Source organism: Lepidochelys kempii, chromosome 20 (assembly GCF_965140285.1).
Source record: "Lepidochelys kempii isolate rLepKem1 chromosome 20, rLepKem1.hap1, whole genome shotgun sequence".
Classification (NCBI taxonomy): Eukaryota; Metazoa; Chordata; order Testudines; family Cheloniidae; genus Lepidochelys; species Lepidochelys kempii.
In genome coordinates this window covers 22406853-22431813 of record NC_136399.1, presented here as the reverse complement: position 1 = coordinate 22431813, position 24961 = coordinate 22406853, and the positions used below count along the sequence as shown (strand labels likewise).

General features: G+C 55.4%; 2 protein-coding genes across 2 annotated transcripts in view; both read left to right on the top strand.

The window, feature by feature from the left end:
• Window positions 1-1338: 1338 nt before the first annotated feature.
• On the top strand, window positions 1339-8757 carry ASF1B (anti-silencing function 1B histone chaperone). The gene is made up of 4 exons (XM_073318709.2): window positions 1339-1545; window positions 4547-4662; window positions 5555-5731; window positions 7144-8757. Exons 1-4 carry the CDS (start codon window positions 1437-1439, stop codon window positions 7339-7341), a joined length of 600 nt encoding a protein of 199 aa, XP_073174810.1. The 5' UTR covers window positions 1339-1436; the 3' UTR covers window positions 7342-8757.
• A 9704-nt stretch (window positions 8758-18461) lies between these two features.
• Window positions 18462-24961, top strand: part of LOC140900709 (cAMP-dependent protein kinase catalytic subunit alpha) — a 45505-nt gene continuing 39005 nt past the window's right edge. The window contains exon 1 of the mRNA XM_073318385.2: window positions 18462-18701. Within this exon, the coding sequence (XP_073174486.1) occupies window positions 18656-18701 (46 nt within the window). The 5' untranslated portion in view covers window positions 18462-18655. The remainder of the gene's footprint in view (window positions 18702-24961) is intronic.

The window sequence follows — 24961 nt, the reverse complement described above, 5'->3', positions numbered from 1 at the left end:
CCCATCCATCCATCCTTCCTTCCACACCCCTCTGTCCATCCCCCACCTCATCCATCCATCCCCACTATTCATCTTCAAACATCCGCACACATCCCCACATCCTCTATCCATTTCCCCCTCCCCTCCCCTCCCTCCTTCCACATACACCTCTTCTATCCATCCCCCGCACTCTCTATATCCATCTGCCTGTCCTGCACCTAACCATCTATTTAGCTACCCCACTCGTCCGGATTCGTTGTCCCAAGCCCAAGACTTGGCAAAGGGTAATAGTGCTTCCCCCACCCCTTTCCTCGCGACACCTCAGAGCGTTCATACACACAAAGGGATGAAGTCTCACAAACCCCAAGAGGTGGGTCCAGGTATCGATTCTTCCAGCATTTAAATCCAGCCACCTCCGGGGTGGGACATGGCAGGTGTGTAACAGTCACACAGCAGCTCTGCGTGGGGATAGTTCACCGAGCACTGAAATGCAGCTATGTCTGGGGAGCGGCACAGCAGGTGTGTAACAGCCACACAGTAACGTGCACAGGGGTTGCTCGCCTAGCTCCATGCAGGGTGGGGCCTGGCATTCGCTGAACGGCCACAGGGCAGACCGGGTGGGGCCTGGCATTCGCTGAACGGCCACAGGGCAGACCGGGCGGGCAGCGAAGAAGAACCCTGGATCCGGCCCAGCCTCCAGGAGGGGGAAGTAGGGGAGGCGGAGGGGAATTCCCTGAGCTCGGCTGGGTCAGGCACTCAGAGGAGAAGCCGGGGGGTGGATGCCCTGAGCCAGGAGGGGACACTCTGCTCTCTCAGCGCAGCACCAGGGCAGTGCTCTGCCAGTGCCCCTCGATCCCACCCCACAGCTCCCTCCCCCTGGCTTTAAATCTGGTCTGAGGGCTGGCACCTCCAGGCGCCCCCTAGCGCCTGGCTCCCACCAACCCCTGCAGGAATGTAATGCCCAGTCCCATATGGCCCTATAAGGCCCAGGCACCGCCCCCTACAGCCCCCCACCCAGGCTCCCCCGCCTCTGCCTCATCTCCCCTCCTGATTGGTCAGACTCTCCTCCCCCTCCTCCTTCCTCTTTCGTCCAAGCGACCTGGCTGGTTGTTGGCCGCTGGTGTCCCCAAAGTCGGCGCGCGCGCGGATTGGCGGGGAGCAATGCGAGGCGGACGCGGATTGGTCGCATCCGGCTCCCGCCAGGGACGGGGAGGGGAAAGCCGATTGGCGACTGAGGGCAGGGGCGCGGCGCTCGGCAGGAAGTGAGCGGGCCGGGCGGGGATTGGTCCCGGCGCGAAGTGCGGGGATTGGCGCGTCGGTGTGGGGCGGAGGTGGGGATTGGCGGAGGCCGGCGGGTGACGCGCGCTGATTGGCCGGCTGTGCGCGCAGGCGGCGCGCGCGGGCGGCGGGGCCGCTTTGTGGCGCGCGCGGCGGCGGGTTCGGGTCCCGGCGGCGGCATGTCCCGCGTGTCGGTGCTGGGGGTGTCGGTGCTGGAGAACCCGAGCCCGTTCGGCCGCCCGCTGCGCTTCCAGGTGCAGTTCGAGTGCGGGGAGGCGCTGCCGCACGGTGAGTCCGGCCGGGAGCCCCCGACACCGGGGCACCCGGCTGCCGCCCCCCCCCCCCGCCGCCGGGAACCTTCCGGGTCCGGCCCTGGGACCTTTGAGGCCTGGGAGCCCCCCCGCCGCCATTCCGCCCCGGCCTGGAGCGGGCCCCCCACCGCGCACAGGCAGGGGGCGGGGCCTCCCGGGCGGGCGGGGCGGATGCGCCGGGTTCAGGGACCCCGGACTCCTGGGTTCCGGGCCGCCAGTCCCCTGGCCCGCCGTCGCTCGCCAAGGCCCAGACAGGGGCGGGGCCGCGCTGGGGAAGCGGGCGGGAGCTGGAAGCCCCCCCTCCCCCGGCCCCCCCCAGCGCCCCGCCTCTGGCTCCACTCAGCGGGCTGCAGCGAGCTCTTGGGTGTCAAAATCACCCAGCTGAACTACCCCCATTAACCCTGCCAGCCCCGCCTCGCCCCTCGCCGGGGGGGGGGACGGCGAGACTCTTACCTGGCAGCCCCCAGGGGATTCTGCTTGCAAACTTCTGTTCCCTTGGTGCCAGTTTTTATCGACACCGCGGCTTAAATGTGCCCTGATGGGTGAGAATCACGTTGTGCCCAGCATTTCTGGAAAGCGGGCCACGCACAGCTTGATTCGGTGGCCAGAGAATCCTTCTGGTCCGGAGAGGCCTCGGGGCAGAAAACTTCTGCCTTTTGCAGAGCATGGGTGTAGCCAGACTAATCTTCCTGGGCTGAATATTTTCCAGCAATAAACACGTGAATGAGACATTACTTAACGCAGCGAAACGATGGCGCTGAAAGGTAGAATAGTGGCAGTGATGTTTCCAGTTCTTTGTCTGCCCTCCGCCGCTAAGATTTCCCATCCAAAAGACCCTAAACCCCTTCCTGCCCCTTCTTCTTAAAACAGCCCATCAAGGAAAACGGCCCTTAGACTGCAGTTTTAGAGCCATTGTATTAAGAGATCTGAGTGCTTCTGAGGCATCTCTGGGAGGCTGGCTCCTCTCTCTGAAGAAAGGAGCCCAGGGGTCGAAAAGAGACTTTCCAAAGGGTGCAAGGGATAGCGTGAGATGTCACGCCGCAGAGCGGTGTTGTCACGAAAGCGTAGCTTGCAAAGCCCTTTATGGCCTAAGCCCTGAGCCTCTTAACTTCAGGGGGTGTCAAAGCTGTGGAGTGGCAGCAGCCAAATCTCTCTGCTGTCTTTGGGGCTGAGAAATTGGCATGTCTCATTGGCTTTACTGTTTGAAAATGGGCTGTTTGCGGAGTCTGAGCACAGCCCCGCTGAGTGGGGGCAGCAGGAATGCTGCCGCGTTGTTGGACCGTCCATCTTCTCCAAGGTGATCCTCCTGATACAGGCGGCATCACCCGCTGCATAGCCCGCCTCACTCTGCGGCTTGCCCTGTGCGGGGATCTTAAAACAGGACGGGCCATGCCACTCTGGGAAACCTGTCTGCGAACCAATCAGATAAGCTTTCCAGTGCACTGGGGGGAGGATCAGCTCTCAATCAGACTGAATTTCCTCGCTCTTAGGGGCTTGTGTGGGATCATCCCCCACTACTCTCTATTCTGGGAAGGGGGCTATAGCTCGTAGCAGCTTGAGGATATATGCTGCAGTTTGTTCCTCAAGGAAGGCTTCCCTCTATTGGTAAGCTACTCTAGCCTATTATGTAATCTCTGGCTAATGCATCCCCTCTCTTGTAAATTACACAGCTTCTGTATGTGAAAAGCTGCTGTTTCTGATTTGTTTTGAGAAACTACATATCCCCCTTCATCTGAACTCCCCCTGCTATGTGGCATTACTCTGCCTGGCAAAGGCCACCCGGATCCAGTCTCCTGGGAACTGTTTACATGTTACATAGCATGCTTCCCTCAGGTGTGGAAGTGAAAACTACCCTTCCACCCTCCCATACGCATACTTGTTCTAGCTTGATGTCTGTGCATGGGGGCATAGGCCTGGCATTGGCTCAGGCTTGGACATGCCTGAGCGCCTCTTAGGTTTGGGTACCAGGCTTTGGTAAAAGAAGGCAGATCCTGCTCGGAGCTGAAACTCATCCCTTGGAATGGACAGCTTGGCAACCCTAGTGCATGTGCTTGTATTCAGAGGAGCACTGATTATTAACTTGATTTAAAACCAGAGTTGAGCTTAATGTAATTAAGAGCACCCACACAGGAGGTAACATGACTCAGGACCCCATTGTGTCAGGCGCTGTACAAACAACAAAAAAGAAGGACCCAGCCCCAAAGAGCTTCCGATCTAAGTATCAGACAAGGAACTGCAGATGGAACCGGATAGACAGATGGGGGTTTGCAACGAAACCATTCTGGCTGTAACTGGTGCAGCCTTGAGTGCAGGCAATGCTTAAGATGATCCCTTGGCCCATAATCAGGAAATCTCTCATGAGCTTTAAAGAGCAGAGTCTGGCTCCCTTCCCACTGGGGCTGCACCTGTCGGAGACTCTGGTCAGTGCTTTGGTCTCATCTCTTGCCAAAAGGTGGTCTCCCATCTCTTGTTGGTGGTCTACAGAATCTAACCTTCTGGGGTCCCCTTTGATCCCTATCCCTCGAAGAAATGGGTTGGCAGGAGGAAGGGAAGGAGCTTGCAGCTCAGAGGATGGTTTCATGTTTGAGGTGTTTGCTGGGGACTCGGGAGATCAGAATTCGGTTCTGGGCCATGCCACAGCGTCTGTTGAATCTTGGGCAAGTCACTTAAGCTTGCTGTGCCTCAGTGTCCCTGTAAAAGGGCATAATAACCCTTCCTTTATCTTGTCTGCTTTGTGGTGGTGTCCTAGCATGTCTGGGCAGTGCCCAGCACAAAGGGGTTGGTGGTTGTGAGACACTGATAATTAAGTTCTGGATGGGAAACCGATGGGGAACACAAGGGACAGGGTCAGACCATCACGTTGGTGTAAATCTGGGTGTTGTGCTCAGTTATGCTGGTGTAAATCCAGAGCAGAATCGGTTCCCCAGCATTACTCGGGGGCTGCTGCTGATTCTCACTGCGGTCCCCTTCCCTTTCAGACCTGGAGTGGAAAATCATCTATGTGGGCTCTGCGGAGAGCGAGGAGTATGACCAGGTGCTCGACTCTGTGCTGGTGGGGCCTGTCCCAGCTGGGAGGCACATGTTTGTGTTTGAGGTAAGAGGCATTAGTGAGAGACTTGGGCGGGGCTAGAGGGCCTGGTCTGGGGCTAGGAAGCAACTGGATAGGCGAAATGCAACCAAAGCAGCTTGGGACCCTTAATCTGTGGCAGTATTTTTGACTGAGGAGGCAGGATGAATGGGCAACGCCTTATTATGGTGGTGAAGACCCTTCCGAGCATGATGTCTGCAGAGAGCAATGTTAGCTAGCGGGAATCAGGAAGCCAATTGCTCACGAAAGCTTATGCTCAAATAAATTTGTTAGTCTCTAAGGTGCCACAAGTCCTCCTTTTCTTTTTGCGGATACAGACTAACACGGCTGCTACTCTGAAACTTGTTTCCCTTTGTGTGTTCAGGGTTATTTTTGTCCTTCCTCTTAAGCATCAGGGATTGACCACAGCTGGAGATGGACTGTGGACAGGGTGGGCTGGTATCCTGAGGGAGTACAGAGAATTCTTTCTCAGATGCTTGGCTGGTGAGTCTTGCTCCCGTGCTCATGGTCACGCTGATCTTCAGGTTTGGGGTCAGGAGGAAATCTCCCACCCCAACCCTGCTGTCAGATTGGTAGGGACCTTGGTGGTTATTCGCCTTTCTCTACCGTGCGTAGCAGGGGTCCTTGCTCAGCTCGTCTGGTTAGATCTCACTAAATCAATTCCCAGTCATCGCTAGCACCTCAGTCCCTCCTGTTTTCTCCCTGTGGCATTCAACTGTTGGGTCTCCCATAGTTTGGTCTGATCTGGGCTGTTGGGCTTGGTGATAGAGAGAAGGTCATACAGGGTGATTTGGTTGTCCCTTCTGGCTTAAAAACTCACCAGTGTGACTGGCTTTCGGTGCCCCTCTGACGTGCTCTTTGACCTCCTCCTGGGGCGGGGATGTTGCTTCCTTTCCAGGCCGAAGCCCCCAACCCCAGCCTGATCCCTGAGAGTGACGCGGTGGGGGTGACTGTGGTGCTCATCACCTGCACCTACCTGGGCCAGGAGTTCATCCGCGTGGGCTACTACGTCAACAACGAGTACACGGACCCTGAGCTGCGGGAGAACCCGCCCCTTAAGCCAGACTTCTCCCAGGTACGAGCAGCTGGCAGAGGGGGGCTCTTGACTCACACCCTGCCGATGGGGTCTTTGTAAGGGGCACCTCGGGCCTTCTGGGCAAGGAGGCTCTTGCCACTGCAGAGCCCTGGTCTGACCCAGTTCCTCACGGGGTTGGGGGGCTGGGATCAGGGAGCTCTCTGATGCTCTGAGCCCTAGTACGGCATTTCAAGCTCTTGGTCCCTGCCCGGCTAGGGAAAGGGTGAGTCTCGAGGTCCCTGGCTAGGGGACTGGGAGTCAGTGCACCTGGGTCCCCTTCCTGGCTCTGCTACTGATTTACTTGTAGGTCCTTGCCCAGGTCGCTTCCCTGCTACCCTGTGCCTCGGTTTCCCCCTCTGTACAGCAGGGCTGCTGGTACTTTAGACCTTTACTAAGGGCTTGGCTACGCTTACAATTTAGAGCACATTAAAGCAGCCCCAGGCGCCCTAACTCACGACCCATCCACACTGGCAAGGCACTTAGAGTGCCTGGACTCTGCAGCTGGAGCACTTCTGGTAATCCACCTCCATGAGAATCATAATGCTTGCTGTGCCTCGTTAAACACCCCAGCGTCCATGTGAACACGGTGTTGGATTACTGCACTCTGATCAGCCTCCAGAAAGTCCCATAATCACCTTAAGTCAAGTGGCCACTCTTGTCATTGTTTTGAACTTGGCTGTAGGAATGCGGATATGCCCTTTCAAAGCTCCATTTCTGACAGCCAGCTGCTTATCTTCTCTGAGACAATGTTGCTTGCTGTGATTGTGTGAGAGAGAGAGGCTGGGGGAGGGGGGTCTGCTGTTGTCTGAACTTACAAGACAGCATGCTGACATGCGCTCGGCCCCCTACAAATCCACGCTCTCTCCCCCTACATACACACACCATGCTCCCTGTCACACTCCACCCCCACCCCCATTTGAAAAGCACGTTGCAGCCACTTGCATGCTGGGATAGCTACCACATCACTGTTCTCTGTGGCATTGCAAGAGCTGCTAATGTGGCCATGCCAGTGTGCTTGAATCTGACAGTGTGGACACACTGCAGCGCTTTCCCTACTGCGCTCTCCAAGGGCTGGGTTAACTTGTAGCGCTCTACATCTGCAAGTGTAGCCATGCCCTTAGTTAAGGAAGAAAAGACTTGACTCCTGGTTATATCCCAGTGCTGTCCTGCCCTCCCATCTCAACTGGCTTAGGCCAGGGTACGCCCTGGGGGTGGGAAGGCCCCACTTCTTTCCCCATAGCATGAAATCCCAGCAAGGGCCCCTACAGCCAGCTGATTGACTGGAAATTTTCCAGCATCTCTCCCCCCATAGGGTTCTCCTACACAGGCTGGGGGGCTGTTAGGTGTCTCTAGCCCCCAGATTGCTGTATAACAAGCCCTGCAGCTGTCTGACTCCTCCTCCCCCTGCTTAGCTGCAGAGGAACATTCTGGCCTCCAACCCCCGTGTCACCCGCTTCCACATCAACTGGGACGGCCCCAGTGACCAGATGGAGGACATCGAGAACGTGGACCCGGAGCCCGAGGGCGTGCTGTCTGCCAGCTGCACCTCAGCCAAGGGGCCGGGCACTGCTCTCGGCATCCTGCCTGAGAACTCCATGGACTGCATGTGATCCGGGGCACGGCCAGACCTGGACACGGGAATCCCAGGACACAGCCACTGCCTGGGGAAGGGGATCTGACTGGCTTCAAGGGGGCTGCATCCAAGTACCACAGTCAGTGGAAAAACCTGGACATGTTCTAGTGGGGTAACTAAAGGGTTAATGCCTCTCCTTAACCAATGGGGTGTCTGACTGTGGCCCTTCCCCGATGGGCATTAGGGGATGATCTGTGAGGAGACTGCGGGCACCTGCTTTGCAGCTGGGCTAGGGAGGAATGGGAGCTGTAGGTCTGCTGGGCTCCTCCCCCACTTTCTCTGTCTCTGCACCAATCATTGCTGGCTCGGTAGGAATCACCCTTGACAAGCACTTAGTCCCACCCACCCTGCATCAGGCCACCAGCTCAGGGAGCTCCTGGGGCTTGGGTGGCTTGCCGGGAATGTGAGCCAGCTCCTTTGGCTTGTCTCTGGGAACCATCCCCACCTCTGCGCTGACCCAGCTCCGCTCCTTCCAGGGTGGCTGCAGCCATGACATGCACCTGCCTGGTGTCCTTGGCCACAGTTGAGGCGGACTCCCCGTCCGACCCCTCCTTCACTGGCTCTAGCTGGGCAGTCGTATGCTCTCCCCTCCAGCCCCATGCTGCCCACTGTGGCTTTACAGCGCTGCTGCTGCTCCGCTACCTGGGAGTTCCTTCTCCTGGGAGCATCCCAATAACTCTAGAGCAGCTCCCTCCAGCTGCAGGATTGAAATCCCCACCCCTGGGGGGCTTCAGACTGTCTCTCGTCCTAGCTGCGGCACATCATGGTTCTCCAGCTCCTCTGGGGCACAACTCGCTCCAGCATCTCTCCTGTGTACAGCCTTTCCGGGGGTGAAGGGGCACCAACATACAGAGCCCTTGTGATCACATAGCTTGACCTCGGGTGGGGGGTATGCACGGCACCGTGTGGCAAAGAGCTGTCTGATCGGCATGAGGGTGCGTTAGACTCGGCCCTTTCCTGGTGGATCGACTTCCTTCCTTCCCCCTCAAGCAGAGCCTCTGATAACGCCGCTCTGGCAACACCTACTGGTCTATTGTGTTGTGTTAGGAAACCCGCTTCTGTTCCACTAGACTGATTCATCTGCAGCCTGATCCGGAATGGAGCATGCCCCCGCTCACCCGGCTGTGGGATGGTGATTCTATTCGCTTTCTAGAGTAAATGGCCAGTTACAACCCAGCCGGGATCTTGAGCCCTCTACCGGCCTGCATGGGGGAAAAGAGAGATTATTTGGGGGAATCGCTAGTTCAGTTCTGTTCCGAAGTGCCCTGTTCTGACCTTGTCCGTTTCCCTCTCTGATGTGGTAGGAGTACTCTGCATACATGGATTTTTTGTTGTTGTTTTTTAATGATTGAAAGTGTCTTAAGTCAACATAGGAATAAAGCTCTTGGAATGATTTGCTGTCTCATGCACTGGAGCAAACAGCGTGGCATGAGTGCGGGGCCTGGCAGCACGGCCTCACCCACTTCCTTCATAGTCACGGTGCTTCTGGCTGGGGGCTATGCCAGCAGCGTTCTTCAGAGGCGGCACGGTCCGATATGGTCTGTCAGCCGGTGAGTTGTGACCCTGGGGGTGGGGTCCTAAGACATTGACAAATCTTATTGCCATCTAAAGCAAAGAGAATCTCACTCCCTGACAACCCGTGTAGCTGTCCTCTTCAAGGTAAGTATCCTGCCAGCCTCTCCATGCACATGCAAGCTTAGTGTTATCATCACTGATGCTTTGTAGTCAACGTGAGACAGGGAGGGAGTCATGAAAATTTTTGACTTCAGGTAAGGGGTTATCAACCTGAAAAGTTTGAGAAATGGGTGTGGTGGATGGGACATGAGTCCTGGGGTCTATTCCTAGTCCTGCCACTGACTCTGTGTGAACTTCGCCAAGTCCCTTGCCCCTCTGTGCCTCAGTTTCCCCTCCCACTCTTTGTCTATTTAGACTGTGAGCTCTGTGGGGCAGGGGCTGTCTCACACTCTCTGTGCAGCCTCTCAGTTGAGACTTCTAGGCTCCAGAATAATGCAGCCTGCAGAGGCCTGGGCATGCTTTATTCGTCAGCAGCCAAGCGTGTTCTGTCTGTCTCTCCCAGGTTACGTTTCAGGTCCTGCCTAGGTGGGAGAACTGGCAAAAGGCTCATCCCAAGAGGGAAAGGTGAGCTGGCGAGCTGTGTCCACACTGGTGTTGCTGCCAGCGGTGCAAACCTCAAGTATAGGGGTGTAAAGCAGTTGCCCAAATCATGTCGGGGGGGGGGGGGGCGGACGGATTCTCCCTTAAAGCTGTGCTTTGTGCGGTTGTTAGTGCACAGGGAGTGTAAAAATGTTACTAAATTAACATACAGTGGTGGCGTAGCCATGTTGGTCCCAAGATATTAGAGAGACAAGGTGGGTGTGGTAATTTCTTTTATTAGATCAACTGCTGTTGGTGAGAGAGACCAGCCTTTGAGCCACACGGCATCTAGAGTTCTGTGTGGCTCGAAAGCCTCTCTCTCTCTCTCACAGAAGCTGGCCCACTACAAGATATTACTTCACCTACCTACCTTGTCTCACTAAATTAAAATGGCGATGACCCATCCCCAGCTCACATTGGTGTACATGACTGCCAGGTGCATGCTAGAAAGGTGCACCAGCTTAACTAGATTTTAAACGAGGGCATACCTCTAATGGCAAATTAAGCTATGCGTTTCCAACGTTCTGGCGTTAGCTAAACCTGTCTGAGTGAGACTTAAACTGGTTTAAGGGTGTCTACATTAGGGGTTTGCATCAGTTTAACCAGAGCACTTTTAAATCTAGATGGTCTGTGTCTGAACATCTTAAAATCTTGTTCAGTGTCTGTACAGCACCTGGCACAATTGAACAGTAAACAGCTGCAGCTTTCTAGTGCGTGGTCAGACAACATCTCATCCTGGGTATGTGATTCCAGCACAGTAATCAAGACCTCAAACCGTGTCAGACTCTTTGGTGTTTTGTAAACACCTGAACATCCATGACACCACCAGTGAGGAAGCAGCCTCCTTCTCAAGTGGCTCCGTCACAAACTTTCTTCTGATCTGCAATCAATACCAGGGGAAGCCCCAGCTGAGTGTTTCTGATTATTTCTAAGGCTTAAAAAAAACAAACAGTAAAACTTCCAACTTCTCAAGCCTGACTTCTCCATCAAAAAAAAGAAACGCACCCTGATTTTATATGGATCCTTTCAAGGTCACCTTTGTATTAAAGCCCTAGCTGAGTCCAGAAAACGTGACTAAACTCTGTGCTAGAGGATTTTTTGGAACTTTCTCTGATGCTTTGCTTTAGCCTCGAAGCTGTAAAAGAAACTCTTTTTTGGGTGCCTGAGGGAGGATTTAGGGACAAGCGTCCATTTCCCCCCCCCCCCTTTTTTTCCTTCCTCGCACATCTTTCCAATCACACACGCCCCCACACCCAGGGATTTCCTGTTGCAATTAACAAGCTTGTTTCCCAGCAAGGGAGAGGACTGGTACCACCATCTATGCAGCAACAGACCACTAGCTGAGTGTATTAAAAAGGTTAGTCGGCTTCCTCTGAAGCATCGGATATCACGGCAGGAGCTGAGATGGGCTTAATTATCTACTCTGCTATAGGAACTAATGAATCACTCTGGCTACTGACAAACAATTGCTGTGGACCGAAAGAAGGCCTTGATCCTATGTATGCATCCTTCTGCCCAGATGGTGTCCCAGGGAAGTGTGTGCAAGGACTGAGGAAGGATAGACGAGTGGTTAAGACACTGGACTGGGACTCGGGAGATCAGATTCAGTTCCTGGATGTCAGTCTCCCTGTACACCTTGGGTAAAGCAGGATCAGGAGCTACCCCATGTCTAGCTAGCGTTGAGTGTGGCCCCCTTTTACAGTGAAAGGTGAATTGCAAAGGGGAAAGCAGGTATTAACAGGTCCTCTCTGCTTGAGGCACGATATTCTACCTCTGCCCTCTCGCGCCTGGGGGAGAATGTGAAACAGCAGATCCTCTCTTTGCCAGAGGACTCTGCCAAGGCCGGTGGAGACTTGAATGCTGATGGCTCGTGAGACTGCAGCTTGGGCAGTAGTTCTCCCAGCTGAGGTTGGGGGATGATCTAGGTGGGTGGGGAGCTCCTGCCTGCAAATCTTTACCCACCAATCTCTGCTTGGTTTGCTCCCTGTTGCAGCTCTTCTCCCATGCGATTGTGAGGGATGTAGACTGGCAGGGCACCCTACCTGCCTCCCTCCCTGCACCAATTGTTCACTCGAGCCAGGCCCCTAGAAGGTCCATGAATGAAGACGGGGCCAGAGTTGGTAGGAGTTTGTTCCCCATGCTGCCTCTACTGTGCTTTGCATCAGGCCTTCAGTGAGCAGCCGCCAGGAGCTACCAAGCCCTGACAAAGGAGGAAAATTGCCGCCTTTTGTTGCGTTTGTGGTTTGTTTTGATCTTGTCTAATGGGAATCATGCCGGTGGCGCCGAACCAGCCCTTCAGCACGGGAGGGGCGGCCTGAGCCCTTAATCAAATGCTTATTTACCAATCTGAGCCTAGTCCCCAACACTGCAATTTAGTTTGTCTGTGCCTTGGCAGGCAAGCAGCAGCCAGGAACTCCTGGCAAGGCAGGGAAAGTGCATTTCCCCTTCTTGGTGAGATCTCTGCTTGCATCTCTTCCTTTCCTGACTCCATTCGTGGGATCAGACCCATGGCCCATACAGCCCATTTTCCTGACCGGCCAGCATCAAGCTGCGTAAGAGGAAGGTGGATGTACCCTGCACTGACGGCATAACCAAAGCATCCTCTGAAGTTGCAAGACTTAGAGGCTAGCTCATGTCCCTGGGAGGATTTAGATCTCTTGTTTGCTGCTTAAATCTTCTCTGTTCTCGCTCTGGATGGTCTCATTAGCCACATAAATGTCTGATCTTTAAAGTAATAATAATCCAGCTAAGCTCTTGTGCTCAGTATCCAGTGGCAGTATGTTTCCTCAGTTCATATGGGGAGGAATGGAGTATTTCCTTTAATCAGTTCTGAACTTGTCACCTTTCAGTACCACAGAACCTGGTGTTTAATCTCACCCTTTACTGTGCGAAAGGTGAACCACACGGAGTGACTGGCTTTGCTGCCTCTTCTGTTTCTACTTTGGTTTTGCTTCCTGATCATCAGGCAGCCAGAATGATCTTTCTCTTTACATGAGAAATGTGGGTTTTGTCTAACTTATTTTTCCTGAGAGGCTGTATAAATTAGAGAACTGCCAAGAATGTCAGATCACAGAAGCCATCCTAGGGCAGCCAGACAAGTTAAAAGAGGAAGTGACTTTTTCCACACTTGCTTAAAACTTTGTAATGCCTCTTTGACTCTACAGCCATATGGACACTTTGGGGGGAAAAGACGTCTCGGTTAGAATTTGACATGCAGTTCCATTTAGGGCTGTGAAATCACCACACTCACTCTAAAAAGAAAAGGAGTACTTGTGGCACCTTAGAGACTAACCAATTTATTTGAGCATGAGCTTTCGTGAACTACAGCTCACTTCATCGGATGCATACCGTGGAAGCTGCAGAAGACATTATATACACACAGAGACCATGAAACAATACCCCCTCCCACCCCACTGTCCTGCTGGTAATAGCTTGTCTAAAGTGATCATCAAGTTGGGAGGACTTATCTCAGCAGTAGCAAGCAGCCACAAGAGTGGGAGAGCTGGGGACTGTTCCCAGCTGTGTGATCTTGGTCACGTCATTTCTGTGTTCCTGGTTCCCCACCCACCCTCTACCCTTTCTATTTAGATGGCAAGCTTTTCGGTCCAGGGATTCTCTCACTAGGTACATGCACAGCACCTAGCACAGTGAGGTGCTGATCTCAGTTGAGACCTCAAGTTGTTCCTGCCGGATCACTAATGATAGTCCCAAGTTGAAAATCAAGGAGGAAAATTCCCTCATTTAACAGGGTTTGGGTACCCCAACTTTTCAGACTTCCTTCCTCCATTGTAAAGAAAGAGTGCCCCACTCTTTCCGGCAGGCAGCTCGCTGTTAAGGGGTCAGTCTAAAAACACTGAACAGGTCTAGCCCTACAAAAATCAGACACTGCTGTGAGCCGGACGACAGATCACTTTGCAGTGTCAGGCTATCTTGTTTTAGGAATAATGGAAACTGACTTGCTTCTTAGCCAGCAGTGTGGTGGTGCTCTGACATACAGGAGACCTGGCTACCATTCTCAGCACTGCTGCTGGCTGTCTGGGTGACCTTGGGCAAGTCACTGCCCTTCTGTGTCTGTTTCCCCATCTGTAAAATGGGGAAAACTTCCTTTGCAAAGTGCTTTGAGATGTATGGATGAAAGGTGCTATATAAGAGTTAGATAGTGATATTTTATGTAGGTATCGTTAGATGTTTGAATCTACCTTAGGAACATAAGTGTAAAACTCCAGTCTTACACACAGATTAGATAAAAACCTAAATTGCCTGGTTCTAACATAATATGACTTTGTTTCTTAGAATTCAGAACCCCACAAACAGAGAGAGACGAAGCAGGCTGCTCCCCAAGGCAGCAAGGCATAACTCGCCCGACCTCATTCTAGGCTGGTTTGTTCCAGACTGGCTGCTTGAACGCTTCCCTTTGGAGCCCTTAACCCTGCAAGTAGGACCAGGAACCCCACCCTGTTAAAATGACAGCTTGTAATTCCAAGTAGTCCTCCATACAATGTCACAGTTTCAGGGCAACTGTACCTGTATTCCCTCTTCTTGGCCAACCAAAGGCCCCTACTTTAGGTTTCTGGGTCCCAGCTGTCCCCTCTCTTAGGAGGACACCCACATTTCTCCCCCTTCTGACCAGAGGCTTCAAGGCTTCCCAGCTCCCTGCGTTACGCTGTACAGTCCTCAGCAACACAGACATCCCAAGAAGGCCACTGCCTATGCTTTGCTTTCTCTCCGAGGCCTGAGACGAGTGCCTTGCCTACAGGTGCAAGTTGCCACTCACCTCCTTCAAAGCAAGCATGTTTATTCTTAAGGGAAAAACATTACAGAGAAAACATTAAAACAATAAAAGCATCTACACGCATGCTAAAAAGCTCACCAGAGGTCTCCCCAACTCCAACATGGGGCTCTGGCAGGTTTTAGTCCTTCAAAGCCCCACACCTGGGTTTTTCCAGTGGTTACAACTTCACCCATCTTAGATCAGGAACCCAGGCTGGGCTTATCAGCTGTTTCTTTACACAGCTTTGGCCTTTGCTCTTGGCCTTCTGTGACAGGTAATGTAGCAGATGCTGCCCCTTTCCTCACAGCATAGCTTCACCAAGCTGGGTTTTTGGATAACTGGAGTTGGAGAAATTTGCATTCATGTTCCCTTCTAGGGATTCTCCAGGAAATCCACTTAAAATGTATTGTCTCAACAGTCCATAGTTGTCTGGCACATTTTTAATAGTCTTTTGAACTCCCTGGTCTCATATCTGTCACATCTGCCCCCGGAGAGGTTATATACAACCCCAGCCCCCAATAATACATAAACCTCTCAAGGATATTGCAGGAAATTGCCGTCTCTGTCTCACACCACATAAACAGCCACCCAGTCCCATAGGCTCAGCATCTTCCATGTAAAGTCCCTAGTGGGCTTCATGGGAGCTCTACCTCTTCTCCAGTGTCAGGGCAAAACTCAGGGCTATGGGGTTCTTTGTGTGTGATTTGTTGTATATTTTTAGGGGGGATAAATGTTGTCATTTGTGCAATGGTGATACTAGACTAAGCTGCTTGCGGTAGGGGTGGTCTTTGTGTGTCTAGCCTCCTAGGTGTTACTACACTACAGGTAATGGTGGGAAGGGCTCTGTTGAAGAGGAAGATTTAGGCCCCCAAAGCATAACCAATACGTACCTCAAGTTCTGCAGCCCATCTATCTTTAAAACCCCAGTGGCCTGCCCTCAGCTAATCGCACCTGTGTCTCTTAGATCAAACTGTCTTCTCAGAGGTGGTGCTGTTTGCTACACTCTTGTCCCTCAAGGTGACCCACAAGGTCACACTTTCTTGTCAGTTCCACTTCCTTCCTGGAGCCCAGGCTGTGGTTGGCTGCCGGGATAAGCTGAAATCAGTGAGTTCGCTTTCATTCCAGCAGGCTTCCTAAAAACCCTTCTTGTATTGATGTTTCAAAACTGAATCAATTCAGAGCTTTTACAAAATCCCCTTTTGAGGTTAAACTGCCTAACTTCGACCTTCATTTCCTATTAAAGTCTGGGCCAAATCCCAGGCTGCTGTAAATCAGACATGGCTTCACTGGAACCTTTGGACCAGATCCTCAACTGCTTCGGCTCTACTGAAGTCAATGGAATTATGCAGCCTTACAGCAGCTGCTCTGGTTTGCTATCTTGATCAAAAAGTCGATTGCCTCCTAGGTCATGCTGTGTGCAATCAATTTTAGTTTAGTTCAGGGCATGTTTTTCCCAGGCTGCGAGCTGGGGAAGGAGTGAGGGAGAGAGCCATGTGGACATAACTTCACCTCAGCTGCCAGCTGCACATCCCGTCTACCATCAAGCACAAAGTTTTGGTGGTCTGACTTTGCTTTTCAGTTATTATTTTGTGCCTGTCTCTTTCCTTTCTCCTGAGTGAGCGAGCGACCCGGCCCTGCGTTGGGAAGATGCAGCTTCTGTTAAATGGAGGAGTTGCTTTTAGAAAGCCCGGAGCACTAAGCAGAGTTAAGGGAAAAGTATTGCTAACTACAAGCATTCAAAAGGGTGAACTTGGCTTAAAAAAACACCCATGAGCTTCTTTAAAATAAAGAGGGGGGTGATTCTTGTTTTGCCTACTGTGGTTTTGTGGCTTTAGGGGTCATGTTTTTCAACCTTCTCTCTGCAGCAACGAAGGCTAGAAACAACGCTGAGTTTTTTGCATAATCCCACAAGTCCATGAGCAGAGGCTTTAAACAGCAACGAACCCGCTTGTCATGCTAAAATTCCAAGAGTTGGGGACTCTAAAATATTACAATTTAAGCACTTCATTTAATATTGCAGTAGTAACTCCAGGCTGCAGCTGGAATCAAGGCCTTGGCAGTATGGGTGCTGCACTGACAGTGAGAGACATACGGTCCCTGCCCAGTGCTTTAACTATGGGACCAGCCTTTCTTGATGGAACGGCGGAGCTGGATTCTATTGTGATTCCCAGCAGCAGCCGCTATAGAGCTCTCCGGGGCATATGCGGAATTACAGCACCTAGCACAGGGGGGCCCAAATCTCAGTTGTAGCAGCTGCTACCATAAGGCTTTGCCCAGGCCGAGCAGCTTGCTGGATTGGGAGCAGCAGTGCAAATTTGTCCTCAGTGACACCTGTGTGGATTGAACAGCAATTCACGAGGTTGCCGATGTCTTAGTGAGGGAATCCCACAAGTGTTCTTTCTTTTGGGTGTGTTAAATCCCCATGCCTGGGGGGAGGGGTGTTTAGGGAGAGTGTGCTGCAGAGACGGGGCAGGGACTCTAAGGGGGGAATCCTATTTCTGTTTAAACAGATGCTTTCTCAAAACAGACAGGTGACAGCAGCTCCTGGATGAAGCTAGCTAAGTTTATACTTGGTTCAGGGGGTGGCGGATATATGTCTAGTGGCAGGGCTGCCTCCAGGCACCAGCTTTCCAAGCAAGTGCGTGGGGTGGCATTCAGAATGGGGCGGCAGTTCGTGTCCTTCGGCGGCGACGGCTTGGGGTGGCAAAATTGGTAGAGCCGCCCTGTCTAGTGCAATCTGAAATGGGGGTTCAGGCAAAGGGGGTGATCCTGCCCTGGGAAGTACCTACCAGAGGATGCCATCCACATCACCTGAAAGACAAAGACAAATTGCTCTGTAGACAGGTTTGAGAGTCAGGTGGGGGGGACAGGGCTAGGGAAGTCTCTCCCCCTCCCACCCTTTCCCGCCTAGCTCATCACCCTGATGGTACATTGTGGCGTGTGGATGAAGAGCCCCTCTTTCCAATGTGCTGGGTTCTCTCCCCTGCACATCCAATCCTTAGAGCATTAGAATCTGTTGCAGCTCCCACCTAGTGGGACTTAGACTTGCTCAAGCTGTAGACAGAGGTTCTGAGTTTGGGACTGAGGCCCCACCAAGCTATTTATTTATTTGTACTAGAGTAGAACCTATGAGCCACTGACAGAGATTGGGGCCCCAGTGGGCTGGGTGCTGGTGTGAGGGGCTCACGGTCTGAATAGACAGGGTGGGGGGAACACCTGCAGGGAGGAGAACCTGCCTCCCCGGGGGCTGCACTGCAGCGGAAGCCCAGTTGCTGACTGGCCCCCAGTTGTGTGTCCGTTGAGGAATGATGCTTATTAAAGCAGCAGGGTCATGGAGGCACATCCTGGGTCAGGAGCTGGAGAGGCAGCAGATCTCCGCAGGCCAGGTAAAGCTCACAGCAGTTCCTCTTCCCAGGCCTAAGGTGTCAGCTGCTCAACCCCCCTCCAAGAAAGGCTGAGTGAAGGGGGAGGGGCCACCAGGGTGCCCCTGGGCAACACCCACAAATGAGTCACCCAGCGGACCCCTCCGCTGTAGGCTCCCGGTCAGCCTGAATGGCTCTGTCACTCCTACACTCCCTGTCCCCATGTCCCCCCCACGATGCCTCCTAGCCCCACTTCCCTGTCCCGATACCACCCCAGGATGATTCCTGATCCCGCTGCCCATCCCCATTCCCGACCCAGGGTGGTTCCTAGGCTTCCTCCCTTGTCCCCACACCACCCCAGGGTGGTTCCTAGACCCCCTCCCCTGGCCCCATGCCACCCACCCCCATGGGTCTATAGCTCTGTCCCTCTCTCCCCGGCCCCCTTCCCGTCTGCCCCGCGTTTAGCTCACAGGCCCCGCCCCTTTCCTCCCACGGCCCCGCCCCTCACGTTGAACATTCCTCCGAACGCTGTCTGGCCCGACGTTCTAAATATAGAACGCCGCGACCTCAGCCCTCTGAGGCCAATCAGCGCCCGGGGGCGGGGCTAAACGTGGCCGTCGGCCAATGAAAGCGGCAGACCGAGGCGGACGGGCCCAGTCAGGGTCGGGGCGACGTCGAGGGAGCAGCGCGGAGCGTCGCGCGTCACGGCAGTCGGCCAATGGTGCGGCGGGGTGCCCTGCTCGGCCAATGGGCGCCGGGCTCGCGCGGGCGGCTGGCGGCGGCGGCGGCCAATGGTGCGCCGGGCTGGGGCGGGGTCCGGAGCCCGAGGAGCCGCCGCCGCGGGGGGAGGGGAGGCGACACCGGTCTCGGCGGCTCCGCCTGGCGGCGGGGGGGGATCGGGGCCTGGCCGGGCCCAGCCGAGCCTCCTGCGGGCAGCGGGCGCCGGAGGGAGCAGCGGGGGCGGAGGGAGCCGCAGCCGGCCCCGCCCGGGCCCCAGCGCCGCGATGGGCAACGCGGCCACGGCCAAGAAGGGCGGCGAGCTGGAGAGCGGTGAGTGCGGGGGGGTCGCGGCCCCGGGGGGCCTGGCGGGGGGAGCAGCGAGCGGGGGGCGCGCGGGGCCCTGGGGCGGATGGGGGCCCGGCGGAGGGATCGGGGCCCCCAGGGGATGGGGGAGTGTGGGGCCTGGGACGGATGGGAGCTGCTGGGGGGCCCCTGCGGGGGAAGCTGGGGGATCGGGGCGAGTGGGGGGGAGCAGCGAGTGGGGGGAGCGCGGGGGCCTGGCGGAGAGTTCGGGGCCCCCAGGGGATGGGGGAGCGCGGGGCCCTGGGGCGGATGGGGGCCCGGCGGAGGGATCGGGGCCCCCAGGGGATGGGGGAGTGTGGGGCCTGGGACGGATGGGAGCTGCTGGGGGGCCCCTGCGGGGGGAGCTGGGGGATCGGGGCGAGTGGGGGGGAGCAGCGAGTGGGGGGAGCGCGGGGGCCTGGCGGAGGGATCGGGGCCCCCAGGGGATGGGGGAGCGCGGGGCCCTGGGGCGGATGGGGGCCCGGCGGAGGGATCGGGGCCCCCAGGGGATGGGGAAGCGCGGGGCCCTGGGGCAGATGGGGGCCCGGCGGAGGGATCGGGGCCCCCAGGGGATGGGGGAGCGCGGGGCCCTGGGGCGGATGGAGGCCTGGCGGAGGGATCGGGGCCCCCAGGGGATGGGGAAGCGCGGGGCCCTGGGGCGGATGGGGGCCCCCAGGGGATGGGGGAGTGTGGGGCCCTGGGGCGGATGGGAGCTGCTGGGGGGCCCCGGGGTGGGGGAACTGGGGGATCGGGGTGAGTGGGGGGGAGCAGCGAGTGGGGGGAGCGTGGGGGTTTGGCGGAGGGATCGGGGCCCCCAGGGGATGGGGGAGCACGGGGCCCTGGGGCGGATGGGGGCTGATGGGGGACCCCTGGGGGGAGCAACGAGTGGGTCATGGCTGGGGGAGCAGCAAGTGGGGGGAGCGCGGGGCCCTGGGGCAGATGGGGGGCGTCTGTGAGGGATCACGGGGAGTGGGGGGCTAGCCGGGGAGCGCGGGGCCCAGGGGAAGGAGTGCGGGGGATCGGGGGTGGGGCAGGGGGCGCGGTGAAGACGGGACCCGCCTTGTGTTGGACAGTGCCAGGCCCGGGGTCGTGGGGGCTGCGGGGAGCTACCTGGGCCTGGGGGAGCGGGGCTCAGCGGCTCTGGAGAAAGGAGGGTTGGGCCTGGTGAGCCCCGGCCGGGTGAGCGTGCAGAGGTCAGGCTGCTGCAGGGTGGTTGGGACCCCCGCCCCCTTCACCTGCCTGGGACACCCAGCAGCTCTGTGCTGCCCCGTCTGCATCTCCTCCCTCCTCCCCTCCCAACCCCCACCCCGAGCCTATAGCCTCTATCATCTGTGTGCCTCCCCTGCCCTGTCCCTCCATGCCCCACACTGCTGCTGCCTGCGCCCCACCCACCGCACCTCATCATGTGTCTGGGACACCCCTCTCCATTCACACCTGAGGTGTCTCTTTCTGGCCCTATGTCCCAGGGGAGGCCAGGTTGGGGCTGTGGGGACCCTAGGGCAGTGGTTCTCAACCTGTGGTCTGCGGACCCTTGGGGCTTTGCAGACTGTCTATAATTTCCAAAGGGGCCTGCACCACCATTCAAAAATGTTTAGGGGTCTGCAAATGAAAAAAGGTTGAGGACCACTGCCTTGGGGTATTGCACCCTGATCTCTCCAACCAGGTGTTGGACGCATTTGCAGGGGTGGTTTTGTTGGGGTCCCCCATCTTCCTTCACCTTCCCACTCCTACACATCCCCTCGTAACTGCTGTGTCCCATTCTCTTCCCCCCCCTTCCCCCCCAGTCATGAGCTGAGAACGGGTACCTGACCCTTTTGCATTGCCTGGATAGAAGTCCCACTGCCTGCAGCCTGTCTGGCCAGTTCAGGGTGCACCAGCCCTGGGGGGCGTGGGTCTCCGCTCCCCAAAAGTTGCTAGTAAATGACTGTTTGCCGATCGGAGGTTGGTGCTGTAAAGGGAGAGGTGCAGCTGGCATTATAAAATGGGACCATCCAGTGGAGTCTGACACCTCTGTGGGTGCTCTCTGCTCCGCTCGCTAGATCTCTGTTCCTGTTCCACTCTGGGAAGCAGCATGGGGCTCAGGGTGGGAGGGGGAATCGGCCATAGATGGCTGGCTGGCTTCATGCTTTTATTGTCTGCTGGAGAATATGCTTCAGCCCTCAGAATACACCTAATTGGTCTAAGTCTCAAAATATTTTGTCTCAAGTGGATGAGGGGAGTGACCCCAAGCCTCTGGGTCATGATCTCCCTGCCGTTCCCATGTGACGTGGGAGCAGGGTCCAGAGGGGCACAAAGGAGTTAGATCTTGTTTTCTCATGAGGTCCAGTTGCTGGTTACTTCACCGAGAGCCTCAAGTACCAAATGTGCATTGAAACTAACTTGCTTTTGTTGTGATTGCTCTTAGGCGGGTGTGACAGGCTGCACTCGGGCGCTGACAATAGAGCGCTGGCCCTTTTAAAAACAAAGGAAGGGTCCAGAGCTCAGGACAGACAGACAGACGCGCCCCCGTGGAAGATGGCAGGGTGGAGCTCAAAGTTGCTTTGCTCAGAGAGACTCTTCTGAACCCTCGGCTGGCTAAGGAGACGAGCCAATCGGACAGCTCCCAGGGGTAGCTTGTCTAGCAGCAGGGCAGAGCGTTGGTGCTGAGGCAGGTAGCGTCATCGCTTTGCCGGCAGCTGAATCCCGGTGCCGCGTAGCCAGAGCTGAGGCAGCCCGAGCTGTTGCCAGGAGGGAGCTCAGGAAAGAGTAAAAGGTTCTGTAAAAATGAACATCAGTGCCGTGATTTTTCCTAAGGACGAAAATGATCTATTGAAAGCGAGCCTCGCAGGGACTTTTATTAGGCAGTTAGCTCTGTCTGAGAGCCTCCCTGATAGGTTTGTGCCACAGGCGAATCTCCTTTCACGCACACAGGGTTTGCCATGCCATTGATCTGTCTGGTTGTGTGCTCTTCCAGGAGACTGTTGGCTAGTGTGGCCTCCCTGGATCTGAGCAACGGGCCCATCTAACGCTGGCTTCCCTTGCCACGCTAAACCAATGGCTCATCCAGCCTGATATTTCCCCAACCCCTGCCCCCATCTCAGATCGAACCAGTCCCGGTCTCCCCTCCTCCCCCCATATATGCACACTTCCTGCCATGCCGGATCCAACCAAAGGGCCCATCTAGCCTGGTGTCCGCCCCCCATCTGCAGTACCAAATCCATCTAACTGGCATCCCTGCCTCACTGGGTCAGACCAATCTCTCCCCCCCCAAATCCTGCCATGTCGGATCAGACCATTGGGTCCATCTAGCCCCTTATCCAACCTTCAATTGAGTCCAATAGGTGATGTCTCTGAGGAGGCAAATACGCACTAGGCCGCTGACCCCCGCCCCCCCCCCCCCCCCCCGCCGCCCTTCCTGGTGACTATATCTGTAGAGCAGTAGCACGTTGCAGCCTTGATCAGGGCCCCCCTTATGCTAGGAGCTTTGTACAACCATATAATAATCCCTGGCTCTTCAACATCTCTGTCCATTCATAGATCTCCATGTGCTTTACAAGGAGGTCAGATGGGGAAACTGAGGCACGGGCAGAGGAGGCGACTTGCCCACAGTTACCCAGCAGGCCAGTGGCAGAGCCGAGAATAGACCCCAGATGTCTTAAGCCCCAGCGCAGTGCTCTAACCGCTAGGCAGTATCTGTAACACGAGAGAGTCCTGTACAAACACACACATACCCTGCTGTTGGGTGTAGCCAAGACTTTGGGCGCTGGAGTGGAGCCCCAGTTAATGGCCAATAGAGAGAAATCCTGCAGCTGGGAAGGAATCTGGTGCCCACCTGCCGTGTCTTGCTGTCATCAATCCCACATGAGTCACATGCACTCTGCTGTGCCAGGAAGGTGGGTCTCCCTTGGCTGGGAGCCTTGTTTGGGGGCTGGTGATTTCAGGACCTACCTTCCCCAAGGCTCACTGGCCTCCTCCATTTTCCAGGGGTCGGGGTGGTCGGAAGGCTGGAGGGGCCGTGGAATGGTTGCATCTTGCCAAGCCTTTGTGAGGGGACGAGGGCGTCTGTTGCGATCAGACCCGGAGCTGTCACCGCACCCAGCAGCGTATGTCAGTGTTAGGCCCCAGTGTCCGTAGGAGTGGGGGGTCAGTGGCCATTCACAAACGGGGAAGGAGGTTGGGGAAGACTGAGGCTACCAAGTGCAGTGATTTGCCTGTGGTCAAAGAGCAAGTTGGTGGCAGAGGCCAGTCCTAGTTGGCTCCTAGTTCTGCCCTTCTCTAACCCTTGGACCCCACTGCCCTCCTGTGGTTGGGAACAGAACCCAGGAGTTCTGACCCTCCACCTCATGCCCTGCTCTAACCCACTAGACCCAACTCTGTGCCCAGTAGTGACTTTTGAACTCTGGTAGCACCGTGCTGAGATCAGTCCCAGGTACTGCACAGGTGCAGTGAGAGGCTGTCCCTGCGCCAGGAACTTGCAGCCTGAATAGTCCAAGATGGGCAAAAAGTTGAGAAAAAGAAAGTATCATTCACCTTTTCCTGATGGGGAATTGAGGCACGGATACAACCCAGAGGTCCTGATTCCAGCCTCTCCCCTCTAGACCTCACCCCCTTCTCAGAGCTGGGGAAAGAACCCAGGCATCCTGGCTCCCAGCCCTTCCTGCTCCGACCACCAGACCTCCCTCTCAGAACTGGAGAGAGAACCCAGCGTCCTCCTGACTCCTGTTCCTCCACCTTAGCCACAAAATAACCCCTGATGGCGTGGCGGAGGGTCAGATCAGGGGAGTTTGATTGAAACTCACCCTCCCTTCCCTTTAACTGGCGTTCGGAGCTCAGCTGGCTTTTCCTGCCTTGACTGCACTGTAGCCTAGCGGCGGTTCTGCGCATTGCGGAGCTACCGTGATCACCTTTCCGTTCAGAGCCTGCAGGAAGTGTGTGCGAGAGAGAGAGACCTACCCTGGATTCAGCAGCGTCTTGGCCTCTGGCTGAAGCAGTTCCATCAAAATGCCTGTGACTGATCCCACGGGTGACGTTCTATGAAAGGGACAGAGAAAGTATATGGGGTGCTTCTGCGTAGGGTGTTGATATGGTCCTAATTATTGTAGTGTCTGCACCCCTCACATGTGAGTACAGTTACCTTCACAACATCTGTGTGGAAGGGGCGGTGCTCTTCTCCCTGCTTTATTTGCTCCGTCCTAGGGGGATTTTGGAGATGTTACAAAATGTCCCATCCCGAAATCAGAGTTCGAAGTCAAACTCTTTGCGCGCTGGCCATGCGAAAGCTGACCTGGTAGCAGGTCAGCTGCAATGCTTGGCCTTCATTTTGACCTTTTAATGTTTTTTGTTACCTTTTCAGTATAAATTCCTGGTGAAATGACATGGTTTTGAACTAACGTGGAGCCGTTTAGAAATGTCGGAGCAGGGCGTTTGAGCAGCTTGGAAACGGTTTCCCAGTGATTCCCAAATGGGGATATTTGTCCAACCCCCCTGTCCTGCAAACAGCTCCGGCTTGGGCCGATTTTCACTTTCTGAGGGGAAAAGATTTTCATCAAAAAATTCCCTCCCTCCCTGAACCTCTCCCTCCTTGCTGGGGTTCAGAGCCCGGCTCCAGCCCGAATGTCTACGGTGCAATTTTTAGCCCCTGAGCCAGCTGACGTGGACCAGCTGCAGCTGAGCCACGGGTCTTTTATTGCAGTGTAGACACGCTCTCAGGGAGTCTGGCAGGGTCTGACACTTAAACCCAGGTCAGCCAGGTTAAGCACTCTAACGACTGGACCACCCTTTCTGTCTCAGCCTGCCTGGTGAGGCACAAACATTTGCCAGAATGGCAGCAAATTGAAAACTGAGCAAAGGGGATGTCCTATTGTGCTATTAACCTGTGGAACTCACTGCCACATGACTGTCATACCATGTTGTGTTTCTGAAAGAGACCAGGATTCAGAACCCAATAATCCATTTAGATGGACAGAGTGATAATAGTGAGGGGTAAGAAAACTAATCAAGGCAGCTGGAAAGGCTATTGACCCTCCCTCTGAGCTGCCCTCTGACGGAGGCCAGGCGGCATCTCCCCTCTGGCATGTGATCTCATCTCGACAGGGGTCTTGCACCTTCTCCAAAGCAGCTGGTGCTGGCAGCTGTCAGAAGATCCTGGGCTAGATGGACCCTGGGTCTGACCCAGTCCCTATGGTTTAAAGACTCTCCATGTAATGAAGGTCGATTAACCTCTCCCCTGGCTGAGCCGGCCCCTGGGCTGCCTTGCTAACCTACCCTGT

Bases quoted from the DNA above. Each gene is read 5' to 3' on its own strand.
- ASF1B (XM_073318709.2), top strand. From the start codon at position 1,437: ATGTCCCGCGTGTCGGTGCTGGGGGTGTCGGTGCTGGAGAACCCGAGC. The intron at 1,546-4,546 runs GTGAGTCCGGCC...CTTCCCTTTCAG, and splicing joins CGGGGAGGCGCTGCCGCACG to ACCTGGAGTGGAAAATCATC. The intron at 5,732-7,143 runs GTACGAGCAGCT...CCCCCTGCTTAG, and splicing joins TTAAGCCAGACTTCTCCCAG to CTGCAGAGGAACATTCTGGC.